This window comes from Gallinula chloropus (assembly GCF_964237585.1).
Source record: "Gallinula chloropus genome assembly, chromosome: 11".
Classification (NCBI taxonomy): Eukaryota; Metazoa; Chordata; class Aves; order Gruiformes; family Rallidae; genus Gallinula; species Gallinula chloropus.
This window is the reverse complement of record NC_140096.1, coordinates 288,247-309,471: the sequence shown is the minus strand read 5'-3', so window position 1 is coordinate 309,471 and position 21,225 is coordinate 288,247. Positions and strand designations below refer to the sequence as shown.

General features: G+C 42.7%; 1 protein-coding gene across 1 annotated transcript in view; it reads right to left on the bottom strand.

Annotated features, from left to right (window-relative positions):
- Positions 1–7,247: 7,247 nt before the first annotated feature.
- DOCK11 (dedicator of cytokinesis 11) overlaps positions 7,248–21,225 on the bottom strand; it is a gene marked incomplete at its 5' end in the record, with an annotated part of 82,025 nt that continues 68,047 nt past the window's right edge. The window contains 12 exons of the mRNA XM_084269241.1: positions 7,248–7,719; positions 9,604–9,742; positions 11,226–11,326; positions 11,990–12,180; positions 12,504–12,714; positions 13,703–13,849; positions 15,587–15,700; positions 16,572–16,694; positions 17,567–17,673; positions 19,054–19,111; positions 19,193–19,408; positions 21,067–21,180. Coding sequence (XP_084125367.1) covers positions 7,597–7,719; positions 9,604–9,742; positions 11,226–11,326; positions 11,990–12,180; positions 12,504–12,714; positions 13,703–13,849; positions 15,587–15,700; positions 16,572–16,694; positions 17,567–17,673; positions 19,054–19,111; positions 19,193–19,408; positions 21,067–21,180 — 1,644 coding nt within the window. The 3' untranslated portion in view covers positions 7,248–7,596. The remainder of the gene's footprint in view (positions 7,720–9,603; positions 9,743–11,225; positions 11,327–11,989; positions 12,181–12,503; positions 12,715–13,702; positions 13,850–15,586; positions 15,701–16,571; positions 16,695–17,566; positions 17,674–19,053; positions 19,112–19,192; positions 19,409–21,066; positions 21,181–21,225) is intronic.

Here is a 21,225-nt window from a genome sequence, read left to right as displayed (position 1 = left end):
CCGCTGCCCAGGGATGCCCACTGCCGCAGGGCCGGGCTGCCCTGCTGCTTGCGGAGCGTCCCACGACGTCCCCAAGCCCCACGCTGCCCTCAGTTCCCTCCCTCGATGTCACCCCTCGTGTGACCCGCTGCCTTCCTTCCGCTCTCTGCTGGCCACCGCTGCCTCCCGCACCAACGCCACGGAGACGCTTTTTCTTCCCCCCCTGGTGCTTTCGGTGCCTTCCAGGAGGCCTCCCCAAACCCCACCGGGCCCAGCCGCAAACGCCGCGCTTCGGGTGTTGCCCGAGGTCCCTGAGCGCTTCCCGCAGGGACCGGAGCCCGTACCACGCACCGCGCCGCTTCCCGGCTCCCGCCCGGTGCCCCGCCGCGCCCTCTTGCAACAACACCCCGCCAGCTGCCCTCGCCCGGCACTCAGCACGGCCGTGAGCGCTGAAGGATCTTGGTTTGGGAGCCCAAAGCATTGCTTATTTTCCTTTTACAACCAGGTCTGTACCCCGCTCCTGCCAGTATTGAAACGACCCCAAGACAACGACACATTTGCACCAAGAAATCAGCTGTGTTATCACATCCCGCGCTAGTTCTCTCCATGTTAAACCTAGTTATTCCATCCCCCCCTCCCCCCAGCAGAAGTCCTCTTTTCAAAATCCGTTCTGCAAATTCAGGTCGTTTCTGCAGTTCTCTGAACTAAAAATGCATGGTGTTCTTTCTCCACTACCACAGATTCTTTCTACAAACTTCCCCAAAAGTCCTCTGCTTCAGCCTCTTCCAAACATGACATGGTCGTTTGTAGCTTTGCTCTCGCTTTTATTGGTGCAATGCAGCAAGTGGTTTCTCCACATTTCTCCAAAAGTTGGAATATCAAGTGATATTTTAATGGACTCCAGGACAAGAAAACATTTAGGATAAAGCTTTTTCTTCTTTCAGCTGGCTAGCAAGCTTGGTCCTAGTTGCCACCCAAATGCAGGTACTATCAAAATTGTCCAGCAGAGAGGAAACTTTGGCTGTTCCAAAATTCACTAGTAAAAATTACTTATTCCTAAGCAAACGTAGTGTATCAATATTTACTCAGCTCTTCAAGGAGTTTTGCAACATTTCATCTGCTTTTTAGACACTTATTTTAGAAAAAGGGAAGCGGATCTCTTTATGATAGGGTGGGGAATATCCTGTGTTAAAGCTTTTTGTTGTTTTTGTTTGTGTTGTGTTTTTTTGTTGTTGTTGTTGTGGTTGGGTTTTTTTTTCTGCTTGTTTGTTTTTATACTCCTGGGAAGAGGATTTAGCCAATTTCCTAGTTGCTGTTAGAAAGTGCCCAAGGGCCTACAATTATAATAAAATTAAAATTATGGCTTAAAGTTCCAGGACATGGAACTTCAAAGTGTGTCTTTGGAACATTTGTCAGGGTGACTTCAGGCTGTGCAACTCTTATAGCCAGCACAGACTACGCCTGCTAGCAATAACCTTCGTAAAGCTGATCCAAGATACAGTGTCCTTCCCTGTTGCTTTCAGTTTCCTTGCTAATGATTTCTTTCCTTCCTCCTTTCTGTTTTGTCCAGTCTTTCTCCTGGGAGAGCCAGTGCCAAGCACAAACCCCATGGTTCACATGCGTTTGGCTGCCTGCCCGTTGGCGATGGCGGCGGCTGAAATGTTTTTCTCCAGCTCTCTTCCTTCTCCCTGAGCGCTGGGCTTGTCACATTCCCATCCCGGCGCAGGGCAATCAGAACTCCTGCAGAAGCCTTTGATCCCTGCCACCTACCCGAGACTTCCCATTTCTCAATCTCACCGAGTCCTCCCTTGCATCTTTCTGTTGCAAATCTCATGCTTGCTCATGTTCTCAGACCACATGCCTGCACTGCAGCGACTGGAGCTCGCGTAGACACACCTTTGAAATCTTTAAAATAATCTGTTAAATAAGTACTCTAAGTACAGCTTCATCGTGCTTGGTGTGAACGGATTTACGATCCTGCTGGTGATCTGCCCTTGGCCACGCGTTCCTGCTGTTTCCACCCACACACCCGAAGGTGGTGATGGTGGTGGGGCTGCACAGCAAGTTTGATGATGCGTTACAACAAAAAAACCCCAAACCAAAACCCAAACCCTAGTAATTTTCTTCTGAATGTGTTCTCTAAAGCCCATCCACAGATGACGCTGAGGCACGGCGTGATGCTGGGTTAAGCAAGAGGCAGCAGTAACTCGCAGCACCGGGCTGCGGGGAGTCGCCCCTTTTGGGAGCACGCGGATGGTGAGGTTTTTCGTGTTGTTTCTGGTTTTGCAGCGGCTTCTGTGAACACTGCAGGTCCCAGCGGACAGGATTCTAGGCTCTGCAGAAGCCAGCTGGGTTCAGTAAAAGGGCAGAATCGATTAGAATACAGCTGGATCCAAGGCCCAAAAATCCAAACCGGTGAGCTGCAAACACCCGCTCTGACTCACGGGGCCTCTCCCTTTTTGACCTCAGCGTTCTTTGAGGGACATCTAGAGCTTTGTGAGAAGCGTGTTCAAAACGGCTGTGAACCCTGCTACCTCTCTCCGAGCTGCTGCCCAAGCATCACCGGAAATCAGAAATTACACGGAATAAGAACTGTGGCCTTTGAAGAGTGCTTCAGGGCAGGTATGGAACCACGTACGCTTGCGAAAAGAATTGTATCCCTCTCCAGTAAGTTCCTACTACAGCTCCATGCATCAGCTTCTCTGCTCACAGGTCCCAAAATACCAGAGTCTGTTTAATTAATCTATTTATTTGGCAAGGGAGTTAACTCCTTTGCCTCTTATTACCCATGAAGGGAGGCAGGGCAGAACCTGGCCCTACAGCTGTTTGGCCAAGGCTTGCAGGAACCCCATGCAGTGATAGAAAAAGCAGTCTGTCCTTTATCTGATGGTATGAGGTAAATAAGTGTAGTTATACCTGACTTCCATTACATTGTGTAACAGCTGATACAACTGCCTGAGCTTGGCATATATATATATTAATATACTAGCCATTTAAATCGAATTAGTTGGAGTAGAGTGACAATAAATATGATCCCAAAGAGCATTAGTCTGGGTTTGGAAATTTAAACTACAAACCAGAGCAAAAACCTGATCACAAACTTACTGAATACTCCTTAGGAAAGTGGGGCGATTTGCTGGGACGTTTCTGCGCTACCGATCCGCACCTTATTTCTGTTTGTAACCTTGCAGGCACTTCTGTGTCTGTCTCAGGTTTCCTGATGAATCATGCTTTTGGGATCCTCCGAGCTGGATGCGGGACATTTGGGTTCCTTCAGTATTTCTGAACCAAAATCTTCTATTTGCTGATGAGTCATTGAATGTTAACAATTGTGTTTGGTGTCCTTACGCACTGAAGATTTATTACGGTAATCTAGAGGCAGCATCTGCAATACCTCATTTCACCAGGTTTTAGTCCCATGAATCTTATGCTGCTATTAGCTTCAGATCACTCATCCTGTTCTGTGAAAGGGAAAAAAAACCTTAAGCAAAACATGTTTATTGCAACACTTATTTTTCCTGGTTTTTGTAGTCTTTTATTTTTGACCTGGAATAAACTGTCTTTTATCTGGATTGACTGAAATGGGATTTTAACTTGGCTTCTTGTCAAAATTATTGATTCTTCAAGAAAACAAGAATGAAAAGACCGATACAGGATGATATTATTTGGTGCCAGAGGTACGTCAGCTAGGGGCAAACAGGATGTACCGTTCTGTTGTCACACACAGAAGGTTGAACAGGGCTTGTACAACACAGGTATTATATACAACATGCACAATAAAAGCATTTCTGTTATGAATATGTAGTACCAGGTGTTAAATTTACATGAAAAGAGAGTAAATTAGCTGAAATATGTATATATATATCATACTTGGCTCACCATCGCTTGACACAAGCATATTATTTAAAGGTTAAGTACCACAGTCTGTGGCTGCCTAATAATTAGCTGTACACAGTATTCATCAATCCATTATGAACCCCTGTTTAATGAGGATTCAGCTCAGTAAGCATCCAACAAATACATGCTACTCTCCTCAAGTGGGCAAGCTGAGCAAGATGTGGTTTTGTACAAGAGTGTTGAACCCATGACTTCTACTCATGTTTTCCTCCAGTCTTTTGGGATGTATTATGTCAAATTGTAGGGTTATTTGGAAGCCTAATGTGAGGCCCATGGGAGCCTTGTCTCTATGGGAAGGGAAACCAAACAGATTTAATCTACTTCTGAGACAAAAGGTGTTATGTTTATGTAAGCTCTTACTCTATAATCAAATACCATGTGGCATATATTCAAAAGGCTTCTGGAACAAAAGAAGCACATGACATGCTACAGATACTCTTCCATCCATGATTTTCCATTTGTTGGTCTATGTCATGAAAATTTGTATTGTCAGAAGAAATTTACAACATTGGGAAACACGTAGGAATATATCCTTGGGTGCAGTAAATTCTGCGTTCCAGATTTTTTTTGGGGAAAGAAATGTAACACTGAAGTTCTCTGTCTTAAAATACTAATTTCTAATCTCTCTGCAGAGAAAAGCAGTAAATCAAAGACAGTAGATGTTTACACTTTGCTTATAAATCTCTAAAAGCATGTCCTCACACATGAAGTGTTGGCAGACCTTGTGTTGCTTTCTATGTCCTATTTGCAAACAATCCGGCTCTAATATACCCCATTATCCAAAAACAGTCCTGATGCTGAGAGTAGCCAAGTGCTGTTAATCCTCTTTGACAGATACTTTATCCTGTTTCTTCTCCTTTTATGCAAAATAACTTGGTGATTGCAAAATTACCAGTGCATCCCTTCTGGAGACCTGACTTTAGACGGGGGGTGTGTGTGTACATACACATACACACACGCACGTAAAATATGTGTGTGTAGCCCTACTGATATATAGAAAGAGCACAGGTTAGGTTGTAATTTGAAATATATCTACTAATTTTTACAGACCAAAACCCCTCCCATCATCCCTTAGGCAGTAGAAGAAAAACAAGAGTGTTAACGAATAACAAACATTTATATTCTTCCCAAAAAAGGCAGCAAATAGGAAGCACTCGATGAGAGTACCAGCTACATAAACCAGACACATATTTAGCACGCTCCCCAGATAGATCTGTCATTTTATCGGTTTGAACCAGAAGCGAGAAAAAAATCTGGAGGAGTTATTTAAACTGGGACAATTACATGGGAAAAGGAAGAGAAAAAGGCAAATACTTTCTTCTTCGCATTGCAGTTCAGCTACAGCTGTGAACTGTCTAATGACCACTCCCCATCATGTCTAGATTGGTGAAAATGTAAAAAAAAATTAATACTAATTAAAAAATCAGGCTGGTTTGTTACCAGTCTTTTTATAACATAAAAAGGATCTAAAAAGGACAGACTTGCCTTTCAGATTTTTTCTGTTAAAACCCCAATCGGATTATTTACCTGCAGGACAGAAGAGAAATCCTCAGGGCATGATCATTTTTCTTTTTCATCAAAACTGCACAGAACTGTGTATTCTGAAATGTCCTGACTGTACACTCTCTAATTGGACCGGAATGAAATACTTTTTCTGGCTGAACTGCCGAGACAGCTTTCCAGTGTATGAAAATGAAATGACAGGACAACTTCAATACCCACAATAGATCAAGAAGTTCAGACAAAAAATTCATCTTGGACCATTAAAGACATCCGATGACTAGAGTAAGAATCTCACTGCAGTTCCAGCAACAATAAGGAGTAACAATTGAAAACTGATCCAACGATGTTATTTCAGAACATAAATGACAACAAAACACATGATTAAGCATTTCAGGGAAATTCCAGGAAAACTCTTAGGTTAGCTGCGGTATTTAAAGGAACGATAGTGCAAGACCTTTTGGATGTCCACATCTCATCGCTGCTCACTACATTCAAGATACTGTATCCTTAGCACTGAAGTTTACTCCCAAAATACCTCGTAATGTATCCGCTATTAATCAGCTCTGTCACCTACTAGCCAAGTAACTTGGAATACTCTCACTATCTGCCTTTGAACATTATCTGCTGAGGGATGAAAATCAATAAGGTAGTAACGATGTTTGAACACACCAGTCTCTCTTCCTCTTTCTGTTAAGATAAATTTAGAGCCTGATTGGCATAGAAGCACCTACAAGCAGAAACGTGGTCTGTTTGTTGCATATGTGCATCTAGATTTTGCTTGCAAGAGGGAATGGGTGAATTTACAGATCACAACGTTATTTTCTCAGAAGACAATTAATTTTAGGTATTTGGAATTGTGCATAAGAAGCATTTTGAAAGGTGAGCCAGTTACTATTCAAAGGTATTTTGTGTTACAGAAATTAGAAGCCTAACATTTTACAGACACTATAGCCAAGCCAAATATCCAGCTAGAGTCCTTTTATTAGGGCATTTTGTTACATATCCTTCCCATAGGAACTTTTGGAACCATATTTACAATTTATGGGATTACGAAAAACATGGAATTAAAAATGTGGCTGGATAAAATTATTATCGATCTGTTTTCTTCTTCCCGCATCTGAAACTGTCGAATTAAAAATGGAGAGAGGTAATGTAATAATGCCTTGGGGAAGGGAAGAAGGAATAAAAAAAATGTGGAAAATAATATTTTCTCCAACCACCTGTGTCAGACAGAAAGAACAGGCTTTCAGAAAACAGATCTGCTTAAGAGGAGGGAACATCGATGAACATGTGTCACATGATAAAACCCCTCAATTTTGTATGAGTTATTTTGATGTGCTGGTTTTTGTTGGTTTGGGTTTTTTTAAGCACATCTCAGATTATTGAAATTTTGCTGAAAGGCATTAAAACACTTTACAATTCCCAACCCAGTTTAAGGTGTTTATATTTGGAGTTTATATTTGCGTGAGACCGGGAGTGGTAGAAAAACTCTCATCAATTGGCAGAGCTCCTCAGCGAGTACAAACCCATCCTCCTGCAGCCAGGAAAGGTCAGCCAAAATTGAAACCAGCTATTGTAAGGTGAGCTCTCATGAGGGTTAGCTTAGAAATATCTGCCCAGAGGACGTATGAAAATTGTAATTTCTGACTTAGGCTTTAGTGACTCCAGACTAGGACACGTTTATTCTCATCGTCTGAGTGCAACAGGGGCATCTGGACCCCAAGTCACTTCTTAGAAGAGGAAGGTCTCTTACTAGTGACTACAATTTCTCCTTCATGTTCCCTGTCCAACAAAGCTTTTAGCAGCAAATACAAGATATCACTGAATTCTATATACTCTATGCTCCTTCTATTTACAAAGTAGTTTTACATTTTATTATATTCCATTGTACAATTTTACATAGCACTGTTATCATTTCAATTCATAGTTCAGCAATTCAATACATATTTAGATAACTGCCTTTCCATGTCCTGTTATACATTTACCTTTAAAAAAAAAAAAAGTAGAAAACAAGCACAGTGGTGCAATGTCCAGGCACTTTCAATGTTGCTCTGCAAAATAAGCAAGCACCCTGTTTGAAAGCATGGCAACTTTTTGCCTTTTGGGGAAAAAAAAAAATTAAAAAAAAGAATCTTTGCTCATCATGGAATTTTTTAAACATCCTTTGTACAGTTCCAAGTATTCCTGAGAAAGCTCTGTAAAATATGACTGATATGTTTATATTTCAGCAGTGGGTCTGAGTGAACAGTAATTTCCATCACCAGATGTTCCGCTGATGGCACAGAAGACGTGTAGGGAGTCATGCATCCATGGTGAGTGCATTGTATCTTCATGGTAGATCTAGACAAAGCCAAAACAATCACAAATTCGGTGTGAATTTCAGTTCATTGTTATAATCAAGCTGCTTAAAAAGATAGGCAAAGGAGATATCCAACCTTGTCTTCAAAGCTGTTTCGCAAAGGCAGCATAACAAAGAAATGAGAAAGAAGAGTAATTTAGCGATTTTTGCAGCATTCACACACACCACTCTGTGTATTAATGGGTCGCTTTTAGTGACAACTATCCAGCATGAGAAAGAAGCAATTCTGTCTAGACATTTTTTAGGATATCTTGGCAGTAACAGAATTCTAGTAGTTAGTTTTTCCATAAGGACAGGGACTACCTGCAGCTAAACACAGCAAACGCTCGCTACAGCTGTGCCATGTGGCAAGATTTTGTCCTTTGTAACCTGAAGGACAGTCTTACAGCACAGGAGCAAACTGGACTTGGTAAATCTGCTCTAGAGCTGACTGTGTATTTGTTTTTCACCCTGTGGTTCACTAGCCAACAAGTTAGTCTGAATTTACATTAGTGAAACCGAGATCACTGGTGTTGGATCATAAAGAGGTTTTGGACATTCAGTTTTCTGCCACTCTCTGAGGCTTCCTCTACCTGTTGAGTAGCAGTTTATAGGGGTTTTTTTGGTCTTTTCATTTCCCTAAGTTAAAAGATTTGTAGATAGGTCACAGGCTGACCCAGTGAGGTACCCATCTGTCCTGTCATCCCAAACCAAGTGCACTGCCCGTCTTGTTTTGGGGCATTGACAATATTTAGAAAAGCCTATGTTATTTGCAACAAGAACCCTGAATTAATGTATTACACCTTCTATGTTTAACTGAGTAATTTTGCAGAAGAGGAAAACATCTCCATGAAGTTTAACTTGTTAGACACTTAGGTCATTTGATGGCAATACAAAGTTCAAGTCAGCAGTTATCTACATAATATTGTACAACCATAAAGAACAGTGTTAATAAACACGATCTTTTAAGCTGCCTTTTGATCTACTGCAACAAGAAAGTGAAAAGGGCATCCTTCCCAGTGAGCCCTTCACTTTGACATTTCAGTTTCTGTTAAATTTTCCCCATTAACCAAAGACAACGACAGTGGATTTGTAAATCTAGCAAGATAATAGGGAGTGTGCTTTAACAATGCTTCTTTGTTCTAAGATAATCTTAACTACTGTACTGCAACAGGACAAAGCTGGGTGATTTGTTTGAGATTTGACTATTGCAGAATTCAGAAACCACAAAAGTTCCAGCAGCTGCATGCAAATTAAATGTCTTGGAAAGGTTTACTTGCAAACAGCTTAGAGTAAGCAGGTGGCAACTCCTATGAAAAAACATTTCTGAGCAAAATTCAGCAGTGGAGCATACATGCAATGCACGTGAAAAAAATGAGTGTGCCAAATGTGCAAAATCAGTAGTTTGCACACCAAGAAAATGCTGGTCATGAGCAGAATAGCAGTCAAATCTAACCAGAGGGGGATGCAGCAGTCACTGGCTCTCAAAGGGATCCTTCCTTATACACCTTACAACAAAATTCAGCCCCATCATGAGACCGTTTCCCTGAAAGTATAACTGTGCTCTTCCAAAAGAAGGGCTTGATTCCCATGAGCAACCCAATTTAGAAGTAGCAGCCTGGTAGAGGGGCTTTATTTTGCCACTTCCACACTTTTGCATTGGCTTGAACAACTGCTCAACTCACTGTGGAATTCACTATACGCTTTTTAGAGACTTAAAGTGTTGCATTTTTAATTAATAGTCACACACTGACTGTGTGTTGAGTAACTGAGAGATTTTGAAAACATTCTTCTAAATTTCAAGCACTGAGAACCACAGTGCAGTCTGTACCATTCATTTTATGTGCTTGATTCTACAGATCATACTCCTGACATGAAGTACGTGCCTGTTCATGGATGATGTCAGAAAGCTCTTTCACCATATCCCGAAAGTTGGATTTTAGACCCTCATGGTACTCCACTTGATCCTCCTTGATGAGTCGTTCGTTGAGATCCAGAGCAATTCCACAGGCTTGTATAAACTTCCTGGGGAGGAAGAGAATGAATTTTGGGCATTACAGTAGCCCCATCTTCTACCAAACAACCAGAGAGACAAATCTCATTCCCCCCCCCCCCCCCAACTTTTCTCCACTGTTTGGGACAAGTCACGTTCTCAGGGCATCCCCAGCACAGTGGGTCAGGGAACAGGGAGGGACTGCAACACAGGACTGGGCTTTTGGCTGGCGCTCCTGGGAACCTGGCTCCTCAGGAAGTGGGGCATGCATGCCTGCAGAGCAACCCTGTGGTCTGGTACCTTCTGCCCAACCTACAGGACCACACAGAGTTTGTGGACCCGGGAGGAGCCCAGCCAGCCACACATAGGGTCACAAAGCAGAGGGAGGTCAGAGTCAGGCCCAGGAGACAAACCAGTTGTACAGGGCTTGACAGGTCTGGATGTGATGTTGTATGTGCTCTTAAGGTCATGTTGCTAACAGTAGACACCCTCCAGAAAGAAGTTTAGATCATGAGGAGCTGTGAAACTGTTTTGTTGCTTTGTGTTACTCATTTGCCTCAATTCCTTTCACATACACATTTCTTTTTTATAGACTGTAACAAACATACAAGCATGGCTGGGATTTTCTGGGATTTTTTTTTTGCATGAAATAGAGATCATGTTTCTCCTGGCTGCACTGGAAGGCTGGAAGGTGAACTTGCTTTCCCTCTGTTCTGCATCCACGTATCACAGGTACATGGGGACTGTTCTCTTGTTTGTCCCATGATTTGCTAGGTTACTCGACCCACTGAAGGAAAAGTAGGTGTTGGCTCAAATGTTGCCTTGTCCACACAGTGACCAAAGGCAAAATGGGAGTCACCAGTACCAGGTAATCAATAGAGGAGCTGGTCAGCAATTGGTTGCTCCCAAGGCAGACAGAAAAATAGTGTGGCAAAGGTGAGGTGAGGCAGGAGCTGCCTGATTCTATCCTGGGAGACACTTTAAGCTGGGAGGTAAAGCTTCCCTAAGGGACAGGAGTTAGAAAAACACCTGTGTGAGTCTCAAAGTTTCAAAAATTAGCAACAGAAACAATAACAATGGTCACCCATAAACTGGAAATGGATTTGCTTTAAAATCTGTCAAGTTCATCGTTATTAAAAAATCCCTTTGGAAAGACAGGGAAACAATGCATAATACACAAGATCCCTGAGCACAAGACTGTCAGACATCTGGTTTTCAAACATACTTTATTCACACGACAACTTCAAATACCAACCCCCACAATCCACTGAAGCAAGAGCTCCACTACATCTGCCCATGGAGATCACAGCCCTGGAGCTTGGGCACTCCTGACACACATCTTACACTGGCTTTTCTCCTAAGTCTGAGCACCCAGAACCCCCTGGGACCTGGATGTTTATAAGGCACATCTGAACATTTCAGCATCTGCTAATTTTGGAGACAGACAAAAAAAGCAGCAAAGCAGGTACCGTGTTCCAGCCAGCTGGCTGGTTTTCACTGCATGAGAAACCGTACCTGAACATTTCTTTTAACTCATTCACCTTCTTAGCTGGGTATTTGCTGGACTGGCTGTCACTTAGGAAAGCTCTGGCATAGGTCAAGGGACCAGCATTAACCTAGAACCGAGGAAGTAAGAAATAATTTCTGTGAGAGCTTCTGTTGGGTTGCCACAGGAGGCTATGGAGGGAATAGCAATATTTTTATTTTTATTTTTTTAGAAAAGCCATTAGCATATTATTTGAATGCCACCTGCTCTGCTTTAATAATGTCACCAGAGGCACCTGAAGTTTCAAAACTTGAGCATTATTTTTCTATCTAGGTTTTTTAAGACCTAGACAAATGGAGATGGAGAGAGATGCAATCAGTTTCCTCATACTTTCTTCTTATTTGCCTTTGGAAAAGCAGTGTGGTCTGAGGCTTAAGGCCATTTATCCAGCTTGAGAAAAGTCAAGTTCATAAAACAACTATTTATGCCTGATATTTACAGTATAATCTTTAAGAATTAAATAAATTTCAGCATTTACCCCTGGCCAACTGATGTGCAATTACACTTGGACTTGACACTGTAAACACCACCGGACAAAACGCTTATTGCCATCAGCCACCCACTAATGTACCGCCGTACGCAGCAGGGCGAGCTGTGCCGGCAGCCTGATGGCTGCAGAGCCCCAAACGAGGTAGTTAATGATTTCTGGAAAGTAAATGGGCTGCCTTCTGAAAAGATGACTCACTCAGAGATGTGTATATAAATGTAATTTCGAGCTGACATTAAGCCTTACCTGCACAGAAACACAGCCTTGCAATTTGAGCTGCAGCTGGATCATGTCAACATCGGCAGCAGAGCAGAGCTTCTGCAGCTCTGCTGTCCTGTCCTTTATCTCATCTGTAGCGACATCAATCGGTTTCAAATTAACCTGATGTTCGTAGTTGACTGGGATTCTCTTCTTTACATATGGAAAGGAATTCAAAGCTGGCAGAAACAGCAAAAGAGGTTTATAGATTGAAAAGTCATGGAGCAAATAGCAATACACTTCATACAACATATATGCAAGCAGATTCTTGCCCTCAGGGTTTTGCAGAGCGTGCTTGAAACCCTGAACAAGGGTACAATTCCCCAGGACAATTTATCACTTCGTAAAAATTTGCACATGGAAGCATAAAGAATACTGTCTCACAGTTATGATTAAGTAGCTGCAAGAATTTCAGACCCCTTTTGGATATTTTAATGAATTAAAATAGTCTAAAAAATAGTTTCTGATACATACTGTCTGACAATTGAGTGCTTGTACTTACTGGTTAGAATGGTCCTTTTTTTACACTGCTCTTCCACATTGCCATGCTTTTTTCCAGATAAAGTGTAAGGAGTTTCAAATACAAATCTATTGATGTTATGATTTCTTTCAAATTCAGTTTTTCTTTCAGACATTTCTTTGTCTTCAAAATAGGGCTTCACATAAGTCACTTGAATATGGGCATACTTAGGATCAAGGTCTTTAACATTGACCTGTGAAATAAGAGGGTTACTCACTAGAAGAACAAAGGTTAATAATTTATAACTGGTTAATTTATCTACTGGGATCTGATTTAAACTGATCCCTTGCTGACCCAGCTGCGTTGCATACAGGTGAATGACACACCAAACTCTCCCTTTGACCTCAGCTCTGATGTCTGGACCATCTGCTGGCGAACACGAGGCAAGGAGGCATGGCACAAGAGACACCTCACCTCGTGACAAATGAACTGCATCTCTAACAGGCAGCCATGTCTCCTTGTCCAACAAAGCAGCACATGTCTGAGCTACTCAGTCCTCCTAATATGACCACATCACCTCCAGGCCATGAGCAAACCCACATACTGTGCTGTGGCATGCAAATCCACAGGCTCTGGGGTCACCAGCAATGCCTTTGGTAACCCAGACATGGCTGCAAGCTAAGAGTGTGCAAAGCCCTTGCAGGGAGCATAAATGAGTATCCCATGGGAAAAGGAAGGAGCCATGGCTGCAAGGCTGCAAAAGATTGTCTTTAGACTTGCAGTGTCTAAGCAACAAGAAGTCACTCCTGCAATCATCTGCTCCTCTGTGCTGGCTCCTAATGCCTCCCAACAACAGGGCTCAGTGAGATGTGGGTTGCATTTCCCATCTATAATTCCCAATGCATTTATTTCCACCTGGGAGCCAGGTCAGCACCAAAACTTGTCAAGTTGTGCAAAATGTCTGCACAGGAGCATGAGGATGTGAGGGGGAACTGGAAGCAAGGTGCTTCCCCTGAGAGGGAGGAAGAGGGGCTCACTCCTCCATTCTTACTGGCAAAAAGAAAGGATGCTGTGTCACCTCACATCTTCAGCTCCACAGAGCTCAGAGCAGTGCAATCCCAAACCCTGACCACTATTAGAATACAATTGATGTTTCTGTCACGCTCATCAGTGCCCTCTGTAGTACGCAGCCCTGATGGTCACAAGCATTTTGTCAGCTTGCTCATGCAGTTTAACTCTACCTTGTTAGAATCCTGGATAATCTTTACAGTCTCCGATCCAAATTTTTCTCCATAAAGTTTAAGAAGTCTGAAGGAGATCTCAGAGAGGCCTGTCAGCTTGGGTTCCTTATAGATGTATTCCTTCCCATCTTCTTCTTCAAAGAATGTCTAGTGTTAATCACAAACAAATAGTGAGGAATACTTTGAAAGCCTTGCTTTGCTACTTTGAAAGCAAGTCTCTACTAACATTTCAGAAGCTCAAGAAGGTTTAGAAAGCTATGGCTTGCATAAAGTCTTACTGAGCTCAGCCTGTTTAATAGGTTCCTTCAAAAATTGTGTTGAAAAAAATCATAAAATTCCTCAACCAACACAATCACGTCATTGCTGAACGCAAAGGCTTGAGTATGGCCAGTGAGAATCCAAACAATGTGGAATATGGGTTTGGCAGCAGTTGACTTTTGGGAAGGTTGGAAAGAGGCTAGCAGGAACTAAAAGAACAACCACAAAAACAAAGCATAGAGAGGGAGCAGAAAGACACAACGTTAAGTTGAGGAAGCCCTGATAGCAGAGCCACAAGAAGAGTTCCAAAAGAAGGATTTTATGTAGGCCGAAATGGACTTCAAGCAATAAAGAAAGAAATGGGTTTCCTCTGCTTTGATTCCTCTTGTGTGCAGGGAAGTGGAACTTGGTGTGTTTGCTGTAGAGACAAAACTGCACTAAAGCTCGTGCCTGCATCACCAGTCCTCCCTGTAATGCAAACAGCATGAAAGCTTCATGCTTTGGCAAGCTGTTCCAGCCAGAAGTTGTGACAGAGCATTACAACTGTCTCTGTGGAGCTGGTATATAATACCGACAAAGCTTTAAAGTACAAAACTGGATCAAGTATTGGTTGTCAAGATGATACGTTACATAGCTTAATTTTAGGGGCTGATCCAGTTATTTCTACAGCTGTTAGGAAATTAAGCAGACAGTTGTTTCCTTTTATCTATTGCTAGCCTTATTTATTTTTTACATGTCCAAAGCTGAAGATGAAACAAAGACAAAAATAAAATGTACGTTTGATGCAGCAAAAGTTAATGCACCAGTATGTTGTGTGTGTGATGAGAGCAGTGTTTGAAGGCACAAACCCAAGCCAGTTTCAGGGATATTCATCATCTCTAAAAGAAGGAAGGAAGAAAGTCAGGGCTAATATTATTTACATAGCATTTTCTAAAGAGGGGTCCTGCATCTCCCCCATGGATATGGGTCCACAAGCAGGAACAGATAGTTCCGAGACACAAGGTTGATGAGGGGTAACACACTTTATTAATTAACTGCTATTGCTGGAAAAAAAAAAGAACCAAACACAACTGCTTTTAGGCTCATCAGATATAAGATCGTGCTCCTTCTTGGGACTCTCAGCCCCGGATCTCGTTCATTTTTCCAGCTGCCTCAGCTACCAAAAAATACTATCTATACTATCTATCTCTACAAGTATGCAATCAACACTCTACTAATATCTAGAAAGGAGCAGCAATTATCTGTAGTAGAAACAGTTAATACTACTGTTTATATGCTATGGTTATGCACTGTTAGTGGTTATATGCTATATATGCTGAATTGTGCTTGTGTAACTTATAATAACTATAATTATAAAACCCCTGGTGTTTTCTGAACCAAGCCCCAGTGAGCTGTTTTATGAAAAGCCCACCAGCAGAATCATAAACTCTGTAATAAATCAAATGCTCCTGGAGAGAGACACAAACCCTCACCTCAAGGGTGCAATACCGAAACGCTCATGCAGACGTGCCAGCGGCTGCACCGGAGGAGCTAACAGGGATTTCAGCTTCAGGTCTGCCAGAGCAGCAGCTTTAGGGGCCAGGGTGCCTGGTGAGGGGTAGCTGGCAAGCCAGTCTGTATACTTACTTGTCCATAAAAGGCCACTCTGAAAAAGGTTCCAAGAAGCCTCTTCCTTGTGTGCATTACTTCTAATATCTTAGCGTATGCTCCATGAAGCGTTCTGTACAGCTGAGTGAGCTTCTGGAAATCAGATCTCGACATCATTAGGGCAGAAGTTGGAAGCAGGAAATTCTAGCTAACGTTGGGTGCTATTGCAATATCTGAGCACGACCTTTTGGAGAATTCAAACTGGAATTTCTAAAGAGGTTGAACTCATGTAGGTTTTGTTTTAAAAGCTTCAGTCTTAAGGACCTGGTTAGCTTCAGGTCTGAAAGGTACTCAGGCTGCAGTAACACCATTATCCCTAGACAGAATGCTGAACCTACTGTTCCCTGACTGAGCCTTTAAGGCTTGCTGTATTTTGACTGAGAAATTATTTTTTTGATTAAAAACAGCTTTATGATGAAAAAAATAGAACAGGGCTTCTCCTAGTTTCAATTATATAATTGGATGCTGTCCTGATGTGGAGGGGGGTCATGGGAGAGGAAGCAACAGACTCACTGAAGCAGGGGTCACAGCAAGAGTTGGGAAGGAGGAAGGCAGAGGGCTGCTCACAGTTTCCTTCCTTCCTCTCCTCTTGCCACTGAATTGCCTTCAGATCCAGTCTTTCTTCGAACAGGTCTCACTCTGGTTTTAACCTTTAAAACACTGGAGTCTCACAAAGAATCTGGCTTTGATGAGCATATGGGATGATGACAACTTTATTTTAGGGGAAGAAAGGTGAGAATTATGCACTATGAGTCTCCCATGTCTTCAGCTCTACTAATCGCCCTCCAGACCACTGCTTTCACTGACTTGTTTAATGGCCATCAATGAAGCACAGAGTCTGCTTTCCTGACACCAACTCATTAACTCACAACTTCAAAAAAAAAAAAAAAAAAAAAATCCTCCAGCTTTTTCGTCACAATCAAGAAAATTCCCTGGTGTGTGCAAAACAGTTCAAAATACCTACCTCAAATTCACGCCGCTTTTCATAAATAGGAATGATCAGCTTGGAAACCTCAGAAATGGCTTCATAACGCTCTGCTTTCCACAGGCCATCCACACATTGCTCCAGCAGTTCCAGCAGGACTTCCTACAAGAACAACCAGTAAGAGTTAGAAGAGAAGCCCATTTTAACTTCAAGTACTTTAACAGGTCCCAAAATAAGCTCTGTGTTTTCCTGGCCTTCCCAAAGGCATTCTAAATTTTGGAGAAGAAAGAAGAAAAAAAGGACAAGTCATATTTTAAAACTTTATTACTCTTAATAAATCATTAGCACAATAGCCAGCGAGTAGGTCTTGTTTACTGAGCTCCCTCCAAGAGAATGCCAAACTTTGGGAAGGTATGGAGATGACAGCACCGGAAGTCTAAGAAATAGGTCCAAGGAACACGTGTGCAGTAGCAGTGAGATGTGATGTAAAGGACCCTCAAGCCTAGTCTTGATGGGAACTGGGCTGCAGGACCACCTTGCTCAGCCACGTGGACCACCGAACGCAGTTGTACAGGGGCGATGCAGAAGTAACTGTGAGATTTCATGACTCACAGGAGGGTCTACCCACTTCCCCAGCGCCCCGCTATGGTTTCCGGATCGTTCTGCTAACGTGGCATCCTGCAGTACAGCCTTATTCAAGGGGAACCTAAGCTGATCTCTCACTGGGCAGACCTCGGCTTGCATTTTGTCCCTCCTTAGAAGTACCATGCTGTGCTGCTCTGTGCTTTGCATAACATGACAAGCAATGACTGTGGTATAGCTTTTTCAGTCTCAGAGCTAGAAAAGCCTCAGAAAGGAACCAAGAACTTACACCAGTTTTGCCTGAATCGTGCACCAAAAATCCTTCAGTGCAGGTACTTGCTGTGGAACAGTCTTCCTTACAGAAGCCAGTGCACAACTATAATTTGTTAGAGCTCACATGAAGTCTAAAACTAAATCTTAATCAGTGATCAAATGTCCTGTGAGGACCTCACCTCACTGTAATGTACATCCATCATCCCACCATCTTCTTTCATTGCACCTTCTTCGTCAATGTTGGGAGTGATTTTCCTGAAAGCAGCACATCCACTCGGGAAGAGCCCTGTGGCAGACAAAAGCAAGTAGATTAGTGGAATAACAGATCTCAAGTGCATCATATTTTAATGGCCTGGGAAAGAGTCTAGCTGATAGCAAAGTCCTACAAGTAGCACGGGACCTGACTCACATTTTTCCTACTAATTTGCTATATGAGCCCAAACATGTCAGAACGTCCCCAGCCGTTTGCCACAGGAGTCATTCCTTGTATGTAACCAACACCAGGCACAACAGATTTCTCAGTGTGCTGCTATCTGGAAGTCATCTTTGACCAACCTAACCAGCTGCGACCAACGGAAAGGAGAGAAGGACAAGGGTATATCTTTGTGCAGAAGATGCAAGAAGAAAGCTATTGCTGGATGCCGGTGAGCTGGGTGGTAAGTGACCAGAGTTGTACACTTCCAGCAAAAAGCAATTAGGTATTCCAAAATTCTGAGTAGTTCAGCTTTTCATGAACCCTTTCCAGCCTATGTAAGTGTAAAGACTGACAGTGACAGGCATAACTCCATGTATTCACTTGATTTTCCTTTGAATTTGTTCCTCGTCTTTTTCAGCAGTTCTCCTTTACCACTGGTTGGGGTGAGCAGCCTCCAGGGTGCAAATAGAAAGTTTGCCAGCTCTCAATACTCTCGGCAGCCGTGTGGAATGCACACACGTACCCAAAAAACAAACCCTGACTTTTCCCACTTGGCCACCGCAAAGTACAAAATTTGGAGGGACTCCAAGCCCCCTGAGCAAGGCACTTAAGACCTTTCCAGCCAAGGCAGTGCATGTAACCAGCATTAATGCAGTCTGAACTTTCTGAAATGTTAAGTGTCCGTTTCAGTAATTACTGCCTTACAAGGAAATGAGAAATGAGGTCAATATATCAACTGCGGAACAGATATTTAAAAGAAAACCTGCAAAGTGGTGTTAATTGTGAACACACAGGTCTGTCCTTCCTTCCTGTTTTGCATTAAACCACAACACTGATTATTCTTTAAATATTTGTATAGCTAGGCTACAGTCTCATTTTTTGACTGAATTTTGACTGCTTCATTCTATAGTTTTCTGTACTGACTATAGTGATATTTCTGATGAACATATTGACAGTCAGTTTTTAACATGGGCTTCCCCTGTGAGCACATTTCCTAAGTCCTTAATTCACTCAGCAATGCGACAACATGACTGTCCAGCCTAGTAAGTGCTTGTGCATGAACTGGGTTTCTTTCTTAAAAGATACTAATTTTCTTCTAGCCTTATCCACTGCGTTTATTTTTCCTTTTTAGCTTGTCTCTAAAATAATCATTTACCAAACTGAAAGAAACTTGTCTTCAAAAAGATTGATTCCCCCCCAAACCCATCACTACATTATCTTCCTTGTGCTGCCCAAACAGCACACACTTACTTTTCCTGTGCAGAAACTCTGCAACGAGGGCTGCTACGTGAACGTAACACATGGCTGCCTGCAAAGTACAAGGGGAAAATTAACATGCCATCTGTATATCCGTCTTGTTGTGCATCGTGCTTCTGATGCCATGAATTACCTCTGAACAGTCTCCGTTTTTCACATGTATCTTTGCCATGCTGTCCAGCCACGTCTTCCGGAGCTCCGGGGTGCTTGCGTAAGATTTGGCTAAACTGTACTGTAGATCTATCAACATTTCTGGATCCTTTTCATGTTCTTTCATTTGAGCAGTAGCCATAAGCACTGTACGGATTCTCTTTGTCAAATCTTTGACTTCAGAGGGAAAAGCAGTTGCCTGACACAAAACAAATCTAATTAGAAGCAAATACAGAAATAAAAGGCTTTGCCAAAGAAAAGACCATCGCTACTCTTTCGGCCAACACTCTGCTTCCTGCCAGGCTGAAAATGCCCAGGACACGGGAGATAAGCTAACTAGCTCTTGCTTATTGAACTCACACTGTGTACAGTGCAGGGTATTTCACATGGAATTAGAGGCATTTCAATCTGGGCGTGCACGGGGCCAATCTCTCCTGGCCATGCACAGGATGCCGGGTTGGCTGTTCCTCTGCTACGGTGAGGGAGGTGCTCTGACATCGTGAGGAGTGAACGGGTGTGAGAGCAGGGCAGAAGTGCTCTGTGCATGTGAATGTCCCAGGATGGAACCATAAACCATGTCTGAAGTATTTTTCATGTCATTCCACATCCGGCTTGCTAGTCTCTGATGTGGTCACTCTTTAATTCTTAAAGCACCAAAAGCATTTTTAGAGCTTCCCACCACAAGAATGTAATAAATAAAGAAACACAGGCTCCAGTCTAATCCCTTGTTCAGAGTAGAGCCATCACTGAGCAAGAGCAAAGCTTGTCCGGCCAAGTTTTATAATCTCCAAGGACAGAAATTTCATCTCCTTTCTGGGCCCTGCTGCACCACGTTCTTGGGAAAAAGCTTTTTCTTTCAGTAAAGTTGGAATTTCCCTTGCAGCAACTTGTGCCCACTGCCTCTTGTCCTGCCACTCCACACCTCTGAGAAGAGCTTGACCTCCACTCTGTAACCTCCCTTTCAGTAACAGAAAGCAGCGATTAGGTCCCCCCACAGCTTTCTCTCCTCCATAGCAAGCCTGCCTCCCAAGCTATCTCTGTGCACGCCATCCTCTCCAGTGTATTGAAACCTCTCTTGTACTCTTGCACTTCTATAAAAACATAAAACTGGATATAATGATGGCCTTGTGACATAAAATATGATCAGCAAAGTATGGCTCAGAGAAACCCTTATAAACGCCTGTGTACAGAAGAGAACTGTGTTCTTTGCCAGGTATATCCTAACTATAAATTTCTAGTAGCACAGTTCAACACCTAGCTAAGGTTTTCATTCTATGTTTAGGTCATAGGATAATCACAGAACTGTAAAAACACTTCCCGTTTTCCTCTATCCTACTTTGGCAGCTACGCTGTCTGCAGCGATGATATATTGTTCAGTGGGTGGGGTAGAAGCTGTTAATTCTAGCTCAAAGACAGAAAATTATTTTCCAAAGAAATATAACCATTAATCTCCAGGAAAGAGTGCTTTCTTAACATTATTGATACTCAATTAATGAAAATTAATTCCTGCTAATTATTACCTTCAGGCAACTGTAGTACTGGACCCTCCCTTGTCATTCCTCTCAAAGCTGGGAGATCTTGGAAAGCAATTTGGATGCCCTTGCAAGCAGCACACTTTGCACAATGTAACCTGAATTGCAGAGCTCCCTCCCATTGGCGTGAGGCCTTACAGATGGAGCATGACCTGCCTGTGCAGCTGGCCCTATTGCTGCTGGTGTAATAACTGTTTACCGAGCAAACACAGCCCAGTAAGTCACAATTCCAGTTGTTATCTTTAAACACGGTTTCCTTGAGTACGTCCCCAGTCTGGCATTAATGGCTGACAGCACATGATGTGATTTAACATCTCCAGCTTACCTTCATAGGCCTGTCGCTGTTTGCAAAGTTGTTAATGATGAGCAAGGAGTCCTGAAACCTCGTCCCACCGCTGAGTGCCACATCTGCTATTAACTGGCTCACCGCAATTATTATCTGTTGGGACATGGTAGAGGCTTTACTTAAATGAGCCCTAACAGA